At 40.4% G+C, this 11,168-nt stretch overlaps 1 protein-coding gene across 2 annotated transcripts; it reads left to right on the forward strand.

Moving 5' to 3' along the window:
- The first annotated feature begins 5,800 nt into the window (after window positions 1–5,800).
- On the forward strand, window positions 5,801–10,642 carry LOC149828445 (IQ domain-containing protein IQM1-like). Of its 2 annotated transcripts, XM_090016847.1 has the most exons (10): window positions 5,801–6,247; window positions 6,977–7,557; window positions 7,657–7,771; window positions 7,854–7,919; window positions 8,114–8,202; window positions 8,310–8,397; window positions 8,538–8,684; window positions 9,031–9,123; window positions 9,310–9,411; window positions 9,857–10,642. In XM_090016847.1, the coding sequence occupies exons 2-10, from the start codon at window positions 7,052–7,054 to the stop codon at window positions 10,265–10,267; spliced, it is 1,617 nt and encodes a 538-aa protein (XP_089872973.1). In that variant the 5' UTR covers window positions 5,801–6,247; window positions 6,977–7,051; the 3' UTR covers window positions 10,268–10,642. The 2 variants fall into 2 exon arrangements, with proteins under 2 accessions (XP_089872973.1, XP_089872974.1); XM_090016848.1 differs by lacking the exon at window positions 5,801–6,247 and having other exon boundaries at window positions 6,956–7,557.
- Window positions 10,643–11,168: the final 526 nt, after the last annotated feature.

An 11,168-nucleotide genomic window follows, 5' to 3' on the forward strand; every position in this document is an offset into this window, starting at 1 on the left:
TAGGTTTTCAGGGTTTATTTTATTTTATTTTTAAATTCTGACTGTACAGATGTGATCAGCTTTTGAAGCATTTGATTCCAACACATGGGTGGGTTTGTATAAAGTTTAAAAAATCAACGATCCAAAATCTTTGTAAAATGTTTAGGCTCCAAACATTATTTTTTTCATCGAAAACACATGATCCAGCTATGGATTCTTAGTAAATTGATCATGCCCAACACGTTTATATATATATATATATATATATATATATATATATATATATATATATATATATATATATATATATATATATATATATATATATATATATATATATATATATATTGAGTGGTAGTTGCTTAATTCATAGTTGCTTAATTTATTTAGAGGGAATTGGCTTTTGGATCACCAAAATCTGACCTGTATACAGGTTTTTCTAGTGATCTAAAATCAATGGCTACGAAGGTACCAATTTTTTTTGGCTAAGAAAAACATATTTTTTTCATCGAAAAAACATGATCAAAGAGTGATTCTCACTAAATCGAGCATGCTAAACACATCTAACGGTTCAGATCTATCATAAAACACTTAAAACCTATGGGGTCATGGGCGTAGCTAGGATTCATATGAGGGGGGGGGGCAAACAGGGGTGTAGCAAAAAAAAAATTATTTGTGCCATAGTCGGGGGTTCGGGGGCAGCGCTCCCGGAAAATTTTTTTTTGAGATAAAATAAAACATGGCTACAATTATTAATAAAAAATCTATTTCACATGGACAAATCAAACTATTTGCTGTAGTCAGGGCTGGGCTAGGACTGGGCTGGGCTAGGACTGGGCTGGGCTACAAAAATGGATAAAAATCTATTTCATATGGAATCGGGGCTGGGCAAGAACTGGGCTTTAAAAAAAAAAAAAAAAATTTAACTGTTTCGGGAGTCAGGACTGGGCTACAGCCCAGTCCTGCCCCCCCCTAGCTACGCCCCTGTATGGGGTAGAATTGGGCAGAATGAGATATGGGGCATAATATGTTTAGCTCTCTCTCTCTCTCTCTCTCTCTATATATATATATATATATATATATATATATATATATATATATATATATAAAGGTCCTTTTGTGGGTCTCTTGCACACGCAGCATCCTATCATCATGCACATACAAGCCCACATAGGCAGGAGTCGCCTAGGCATCTATATATATATATATATAGGGTAAATATTGGCTATTAATGAAGGTAAGGTAAGGAGCTAATCAGCTAGGCATCATAGGTGCAAGTTGTAGCAACTTAATCTAACTACATAGATGTGTTACATGGTTTGTTTTCTAAGGATCAAGCCTTGGATGTCATCTTTTGAGTTATAAAATTTTGGCACATTTTATGCTATTAATTTTTGGACCCTTTAAAAATCTAATTACTTATCATAATCACATGATTCAAAGGATTTTTTCTACTAAATAAATGTAAATTACATCCAAAATATTTGATCTAAAAAAATTAGAAATTGAAGAAAAAAGCCATTTTTCACTCATTAGTTTTCTTCATTAGCAGCATATATATATATATATATATATATATATATATATATATATATGTGTGTGTGTGTGTGTGCACGCGCACGCAAATTTTATGGTAAACATATTTTATTTGTTTTTGTTAACATATAAGTTATTTGTTCCAGATTCACCCTGCTTTCTTTGTTATTTCTTGATTAAAAAAAATAATTAATATATGTCGCAAGGCTTTTATTTCTAAAACAAATTTGTGATATCTCCGGCACTAGTATAGACTCTAATGACACTTTTATTTCTTCGAGGCACATAGTCGTTAAAAATATCCGAATCAAAGTCAGATGCAAATCAGTTTACGTACTGGTACGATATGAATCAGCCTGAATAGGCCGATTCGCGACACTACTGGCAACATTGGTCAGGTCGGCCAGGCCCAACTATTATCGGACCATGTCTGCAATCCGCAGCCCATGCATGACTCATATGGGACCGAGTATCCGGTTGCAAATTGGGTATCCGGCCTGATGTCCACCCCAAATAGACAGGCTGAGTTCAGGAATGCATGGAATAGTATGTCAATGAAGCCCAGTTGCCCAACCCAGAAATACTAGTCTGTCTAGGGGTGGACATCAAAGTCGGTGCCCAATGGGCTTTTGGGTTCCAGCCCAACTAGTAAACGGGTTGGGTTCTGAGTTCTGGCGGGTCAGGTTCAATGGAGCCCAGCCTGTTTACTAATCTGGCTTAAAGGGCCTGGCCAGAACCCCATGTCTACCCCTAGGTCTGGCGAAACCAACAAGGATCGTGTCAGGCTTTCAGCAAGTCCGTGATGGGTTGGGTCTCTTGGACACTAATGGGCATTGGGTCAGGTTGGCATGGCTCGATGTCCACACCTACGGTTTACTTGCTAAAACCCTTGGGGTCCCCCCTGCCCACCAGGGAGTACACCCAGCTTTGACCTTGCGGCAAGAGACACCACCAGTGGGTTGCGAACTTGTGACGTCCCATCAATTTAGTGACATCCACAAGTTGCCCCTACCAGATGAGGGGCAGAGCCCTTGTGGGAGAGAAAAATGGTTTACCCTAAACAATAATTATTCTTAACGAACCTCCATGCACAATTTGCATCTTGCAAAATAAAGTTGTCAATCAATAATTAAAACTACATGCCCTCAGAATCTACACTTTGTTAACAGGTTAAAGAGCACACCTCTCTCCTATGACAGGCAATCCAGCTAAAACAGTACGTACTCATGAACCCTTTTACCAGACACTAGAGGAAAGGTGGATCAAATCTCATGGCTTAATCAGTGAAGAATATACACTGCTTAATGACACTTTTATTTCAACAAGAAAAAAAATCATGATAAAAAGATTATTTTAAAATTTGGAGAATATCCCAGCATATATACACTTAAAAATGCATCAAAATAAATTATATAAAAAAGCTTGACAACCAACCTAACAAAGCATAATTTACTAAAAAACAGAATCAAATAGCCTCTTTAGCAGCGAGGAATTCCCGAGTTTTTTCCGATCTCTTACCAATATTTTTATGTTTTCACATAACCTCACATAGAAGCTAGGGATGGCAGTGGACCGGGCCCCGCCCCGCCTCGCCCCGTTTGAACCGGGGATGAAGGGTATGAAACGGGGATGGAGGCGGGGACGAAGGTTAAAATCCATCCCCGTCCGGGGGTGGAGGCGGGGATGGACGTGCACTTTTCCCCGCTCCGCCACGATCCCCGCCACATCCCCGCCCCAACCCCGCCCCGACCACTTTTCCCCGCAATATCCCCGCCCCGCCCCACCTCATCCCCGTTTGAATCGGGGATGGAGGACATGAAACGGGGATGAAGGATAAAATCCATCCCCGCCAGGGAGGCGGGGCGGGGGGGGGTGGAGGATAAAATCTTGAGGCGGGGCGGGGGTGGAAACCTTGTCCCCCGCTCGCCCCGCCCCACTGCCATCCCTAATAGAAGCTGCAGGAAAGGTCACGTAGCGAGCGGTTTTGACTAATGGCTGTCAACAATGTACAGTGTTGTTACGTCGTCAATCCATCACGTTACAAAGACAAGCGGCACCACGATACCTCTTGCATCCCATATAATTCAGCCTTTTTCAGAAAATCCCCACCCACACATCTCCAATTACAATCATGTCCCCCAATTATTTTTCCTTGAAGTTACAACCCTACCCTCGTAAATAATAATTCTACTTGGACCACTGTTGCCAGAACCGGTTTTTGGATTAAAAAGATTTATAAAAAAAACAAGAAGAAACTGAACGGGTTTGAATAGAATCGGTTTGAAATGGTTTCTTAGGAAAGCAAGTTTTTATAACAAATTTCAGGAAAACATAAATTTTCAAAAGTGTAGATATATCGATTCAAACTTGGTTAATTATAAAAAAAAAAACATAAAAATTCATGAAATATATGATTCAAACTTGACTACAAAAACTTTTTAAAAAAATGCAGGAGAGTCTGAATCAGCCCCTTTGGAATCGAAAGGGGCCGACTCGATTTGATTTTGATGGCACTGCAGTGGTCAACACACTCAGGGCAATCATGTTATTTTAATGCCCACTGTACGCACGCCTGAAACAGACAGAAGGTGACGATAAGAACTTAAGGATATTTTGGTAGTTAAAAAGTTTACACGTTTAAGTTGATAACTGTGAACATGATAACAAATTTAAGAACAAAAGGAAAAACAAAAAAAAGGAGGGTGGGGATGGGGTAGGTTGGGACCCACAAGTGGAAGCAGGGGGGGAGCATGAGGCACACCCTTTAGGGATGGCAGTGGACCGGGGGACAATGGGGATCCGCCCTGCCACGCCCCATTTGGACAGGGGATCAAGGGCATAAAACGGGGATGGAGGTGGGAATGAAGGTTAAAATCTATCCCCGCGTGGGGATGGAGACAGGAATGGACTTACGCATTTTCCCACCCCACTCCATCGCCATCCCAATCCCGGCCTAACCCCGCCCCACTCGTCCTCAATCCTTTAAGGGATGACTATAGACTAAAGGGAAACACACACACACACCGTTTGGACTAGGGATGGAAGACATGAAACGGGAATGGAGGCGGGGGTGGAGGTTAAAATCCATCACGGTGGGAGAATGGAGGCCGGGATGGAGGTTTGGATTTTGAAACGGGGCGGAGGTGGAGACTTTGTTCCCCACCCCCGCCCCGGTCCACTGCCATCCCTTACACGGTTTGTGCAATTTGACGCCTCCAACAAGCCAATGTTGATATGCATTACTCCACCAACTAAAATTGACCTATTTTAATACAAAATGGTTGACGCCAAAAATATGGTTAGTTAATAATAATGGAGATGGTACAGATCTGTACCAAGATTTTGATGATGATGGGCCTATATGAGTTTATGGTGGGATCGGATCGGTCCGAGTCTGCCAAAGACCCAACAAGTTTGGTCAGGTTAAGGCTAGGTCTAGACCTCCAAGCCCACGATGATTTTAGCCGGTCTCCTTTCAAGTCCAGCAACCTTGAGCTTTGTCACTTGTGTTTTTCCATTTTCGGGGTTTGGATTGGTCAACTTGTGGAATGACCAATAACTTGGCTCACCGGAGCGTAAGTCCCAGTTTGGTGAGCAGAGGATGAATCAAGTCTCAGGTTGACTCAAACCTGCTTGCCAGTTTGGGTCGTGTTGGGTTTATATACAGCACTAGGCTTGCATTGGACTTTTGACATGGGTCTGGTGGCCTACTCCTTATGCAAGGCAAAGACTAGGATGGCTCAATCTAGGTTTGGCTTAATGCTCATGGATTAGACTTGATATAGAGCCAAAGTCCAATGCTTCGTAACTCTCTCTTTGGTCCGACCACACCACATTTAGACCTCAACACAAGATTCGCCTTTGAAGGTCTGTTGAAGACTTGGCTCAAAATAGATGGGGGTAGGTCTGGTAAACAAACTGAACAAAGTGAACGGAAGGTGTTAAAGCTCAGTTCGTTCTTATGGCAACCCGAGCCAAGCTGGAGCTCATTTCGTGAGTTCAAACAAGCCTTTTACGAGTGGAAGCCAAGCCAAGAGCATCTCGTTTTGTTCCCAGCCCTAGATGCAGCAGGTCCAGCCTGGACCGAGTGAGTCAAGGATGTACACGTGACGATGACGCGCAGTGTGCTCGTTAACCGTGCTTTTGACTCTCTCTCTCTCTACAGATCTACCATGGGAAATTGAACCATTCAACTCAGAAAATACTGCCACCCCAGAAAAGGGCGAAAAAGACAGAAAAAAAAATAATGGTAAAGAAAGGCAAGAAGAAGTTTCTGACCACCATTTTGGTGGTGTTCATATATGGTTTGACTGTAGGAGGAGGCGTTCAAGAGAAGAAGCACGCATTCAGATTTGAGCAGAAGAGTGCAGTATCTATATCTCTCCAATCCAATATAAAAAAGCAGCCTTTGAAATCAACAAAGCGCCACCATGTTCAAAATTCTCATTCTGGTCCTTGGTTTTGTCTAGAGAGACAGAGAGAGAAAAAGAGGACGGACCAACAACTACAAGGCACACCTTTTTCTTACCCCGCTTGTTGCCTATTTGAAGGTTTGACAAAGAGGGAAGAATTTCAAAGGCCACACCTCGGATTTGGTTCTTCTCCTGATCTTTTTACTTGCATATATAAAGAGAGTTTGGGAGGACCAACCAACGTGGAGCAAGAGTTCTTTCAGGATCTGACTGATGAAAACTCTTGTTGAGTTGTGAATTCTTCTAGCCTGTGGTTTCAGGTGTGTTTCAGCCCTCTGCTCTTTCTTTTTCCCTTTTGCTCCCCCTCGGATGTCACCCCAGAGAACTTTTTGGTTATGAGAAATCAGATGTGTTTGTGAATAAGTTGAGAGGTTTTTCATAGATCTAAGTTGGTTTTGTGTTTTTGCTTACATGTTTTTCTCTTTTTGGATGGCCATGGTTTAAAGTGACCAATCTTTTTTTTTTCTCTTGTTCCTTTTTGTTCATGGTGTGTGCTGGAACGTCCTTTAATAGAGTCATATCTCCTTTTCGTAATTTTCAGAATAAGGGTTTTGCATAAATTGAACATTTTCTTTTTCTTTGGCACAAAGGCCAATTGGGCATTCACAATTTTCATCTCTCTCTCTCTCTCTCTCAAGAACCAATAGGAGGGAAGGACCGACCAAAAAGGAGTGATCCACTAAGAATTTAGCCATCCTATTGATTTTTTTTTTCCTTTTTGGTTCTGCTGATCACTGTTTTGTTATTTTTCTTTCTGACGCATAAATCCAACTACATGCTTTCAAGCTTTCTTAAATTGATGCATTGTTTGTCATATGTTCATAAAAATGAAGCCTGTATGCAATTGTTGCTCCTTTCTCGGTGTATACTGTATATGGTGACATCACTTTGATTCTCTAGTTGGATAGATAAAGTTGTCCCTGTAGATTTTAATCATTGAAAGGCACTAACATCTTATCTTTTCTATTTTGGCTTCATTTTTGTACCAGATCCTCAGTGGTTCCTGATTGCACTCAATTCTTAGCCTGAAAAAAACAAATTAGTCAATATTTGTTGTTGTTCCAATGGGTGTCTCTCTTACTTTGGTACCGTCTGGTTGGGAAAAGATGGGAGACCTTAATACTGAATTGCAGTCAACTGACAGTGATGGAAACATCGTAGTGAGGTCGGTCAGTTTTAATGGAAAGGATGTAGAGAAAACATTAAGATCAGTTAGTTTCAAGGATTTAGACACACACAACATTTTGTGTTCAGAGACGTCTGGCAAATTGGTGATCCCCGGGAAATGGGAGCCCAAGAATCTTAAAGTTGAAACTACTATTTCTTTGAGGACGCAAAAGTCATTTCTAGACAATGGAGAGTCTTTCATTTTCAGAACTTGTGGTGATGCCCGTGCTACACAGCCACTTGCATCAAATGACTCCAGCAGGCAACTCTTCAGGGAAAGCTCTTTCTCCTTGAATTCCCCGACCGATATGCATGCTGCTGCTCTGAAGGTGCAGAAGGTTTATAAAAGTTACAGGACTCGAAGAAATCTTGCAGATTGTGCTGTCGTAGTCGAAGAGCTCTGGTTTGTCTAAATACCTCGTCATTTTGAGTTACTATGTGAGCTTTTCTTTTTTTTTACATCTTTGTTTTTCTGACTATGGATTTATATTGTTATTACCAGGTGGAAGGCATTAGACTTTGCTGCTCTTAAACAGAGCTCTGTTTCATTTTACAACACTCAAAAAACAGAGACTGCATTATCACGGTGGTCTCGAGCTCGAACAAGAGCTGCAAAGGTATTACTTTTCAGACAATTTGGTGTCAAAAGAGTACTTTCTTTCATTATTGAATGTAAACTCATCCTGGTTGTTTCCGCAGGTTGGCAAGGGTTTATCTAAGGATGAGAATGCCCAAAAGTTGGCTTTGCAACATTGGCTTGAAGCAGTAAGTTTATCTGCTCTTTTCAAACTCTTCCTTTTCTGTTAATCAATTTTCAAGTCATGCTGACTGCTGAATATGATTTCTGTGAACTCTACACGAAATATTGTGTTTTTGTTCTGTTTATCGATTCAGTTAAAAATGTTGAATACAATTATTCAGCACAGTGGTGCTGATATGTGTATGAATGTCTTATGCAGATTGATCCCCGCCACCGTTATGGACACAATCTTCATTTCTATTATGATGTGTGGTTTGATAGTGAAAGTAGCCAGCCCTTCTTTTACTGGTAAAGATTTAATAATTCCTTGTTCTTTTCCTCTTTTTTGGGCTTATCATGGAAAATCAAGCAAATCTGACATCTCTTTTCATTTCCATTTTCTTCTGAAATCGCAGGTTGGATGTTGGCGATGGCAAAGAAGTGAATCTAGAACGGTGTCCTAGAACCAACCTTCAACGTCAATGCATCAAATATCTTGGCCCAGTGAGTCTCATAGACAAGCAGCATTTTAAAAATATTTGGTTATATTTCAGCTTTCAAACATTACATTACATTACATCTGGCTTCTGCCTTCCCTTAACTATCAGTAACTCATCTTATTCTTCTTCATTTTTGTTTTGCAGAAAGAAAGGGAAGCCTATGAAGTGATAGTGGAGGACGGGAAGCTTGTCTACAAACAAAGTAGGAGTTTTGTTGACACAGTTAAAGAGAATAAGGGGTCCAAGTGGATATTTGTGCTAAGCACATCAAAGACATTATATGTTGGCCAGGTACATATTTGCTAGAACGTCGGTCAACTGAAATTGGACAGAAGAGCCACATTCAAAAAATTATCAAATTATTTTATTATATGCAACATATATAAATGACTGTCAATTTTTATGTGCTTTTTTGAAATAATTTTTTGTAAAATTCACAAATTTTTCCAGTTATGCCTGAGTGATGTTATTTTATCCTTGGACTTTGAGATCGACCAGTAGGGTGTTTATTTGCCAATCTTGTGTTTTTTGCTAATATGGCAACATTAACAAATAAAAAAATGAGAAAATACTGTGTTTAGGACTTTCATTGCCATAAAAATTGCTCACTTAGTACGGATCCTTTTGGGTTTTGCAGAAGAAGAAAGGTGTATTTCAGCATTCAAGTTTTCTTGCTGGAGGTGCAACATCTTCAGCTGGGAGATTGGTTGTTGATTATGGTGTCCTTAAGGTACGACTTCTCATAGAACATGCTTGAACATTTTCCTGTTCATTTGCTACATGGTAGTATGGACTTTAGTCGTATGATATCAATCCTGTTGTGATGTTTATGCAATTCCGTAGATTGTTATTTGATCTCTGCCAATCTGAATGCTCAAAATTTTTGTCTGATCAGCATGTTTATCATTTACTGCAGGCTATTTGGCCATACAGTGGTCATTACCATCCTACGGAGGAGAATTTCAAGGAGTTTGTTAGCTTTCTCGAAGAAAACAACGTAGACCTCACTGATGTTAAGGTAGAGTTTCCCCATACATTTTGAGATGTCCCATCCAACCATTACATCAAATTGCTGAATATTCACTGTCACTTGAACTTCATATTTCGAATAGAGGGAATTTGATGGACAAATCACTATTTTTCATGGCCATATGTACAGTGGCTCTTGGATTGCCAAGTTCATCTTTCACGAAAAAACTTGGCAATACCTGTATTTGTAAGACCAGTTTGGGCAGCTCTAATGGGATAGAATGGGGTGCTGAAATTGGTTGTATTGGCCAAGTTGGTGCACCTTAACCAAGTTAGTTGGAGTGCCTGAGTTCATGCAATGCAAAGGCTCAAGTTTATGACCAGTTTCGTTGTTTCCCTTTTGAGGCTCTACTTTGATCCATAAATGCTCTCTCAATACATTGGTTCACTCATAACTTACATCTGACAATTTGCCTCTCATGTTTCATCTGCAGAGGTGCGCTGATGATGATGACAGTTACCCCTCTGAAGTTAATAATGAGGTTGAGAGTAAGACAGAAGCTTCATCAAGTAGAAACTCATTCCTTGATGTGGTAACAAAAGCTACTGCTGCAAACAAAGCTACTAAAACTAAGGAAGAGGAAGGCACCTTCCAACTGGGCAACCGGCTGTCATGCAAGTGGACCACAGGTGCAGGTCCTCGCATTGGCTGCGTTAGGGACTATCCTGCTGAGTTGCAATTCAGGGCACTGGAACAAGTTAACCTCTCACCCCGGGTCACTCCTTCACCCTTCGGTGCCTCCGGGCCGATACCTTCACCTCGTCCAAGTCCAAGGGTCAGGCTCTCTCCCAGACTGTCAGGCATAAGCATCCCTAGCCCAAGGTTATCATTCTATAATGCTTGATCAATGACATTGGAAACAAACATATACAGAACCTTACATTGCCAATAGCAATTTAGTTGAGCAAATACCAAGCGTTTTGACAAATAATATGACTGCCCTTCTTGCCTAACCATTGTAGGCTTATAGTGGGGAGCCTTCTGAAGTAAAAGAATCTGCTACATGTTGCACTGAGGGGCTTGGCTTAACCTTTTCTAGCCTTTCCAAATTCTGTAAATTTTCATATTTTGGACGCATAACATTCCCTTAGAGCAACAGCCTCGTTGTGGGGATATTCATTATTTTTTTGTAGAAAGATGGTGTATGTATCTACAGATAAGCAATTTGTATTCATTGTTTCATTTATTAGTGATTCATTTTTCAGGAGCATTTGAAGCACTTGCTACTGAAGTTAATAATATATTAATGAGAGCCCAAGATTAATGGTTGGTCCATTCTCATCCTAGTAAAAGTCATCTTGTTGAGATAAAAATGAAAAGGAATAAATAAGCTTTAGCTGTAATGAAGAGACTAGTTGTTGCTCCAAGGACTTCACTAGTTTTATTTTTCTTTTCAACAGTTCCTTAACTGGTATATATGGAATAGAAAGATTCCACCTGCCCAAGTATAGAATTGTTTCAAATATCAAAGAAACTAGTAGATTTAAATAAGGAGCAACATAAAATAAACCAATTCTGATACCTGAATATTCAGCTTGATAATACATATTCAGGTATCATCTAACACAGTCAGACGTAACATCGAACACAGTCGGACGTGCCTGGCACATCCAATATGCGGGGAAAAACACCCTTTAGCGGCAGTTGTGACCGCTGCTAAAGGCCTTTTTTGCGTGTGCCATTGCTCGAATGCACGATCAAAGGTGCACACTCCTTTGAATTAACATTGAATGCTTTAAGCACAT

Source organism: Nuphar pumila, chromosome 9 (genome assembly GCF_984573655.1).
Source record: "Nuphar pumila chromosome 9, dmNupPumi1.hap1.1, whole genome shotgun sequence".
Taxonomy (NCBI): Eukaryota; Viridiplantae; Streptophyta; class Magnoliopsida; order Nymphaeales; family Nymphaeaceae; genus Nuphar; species Nuphar pumila.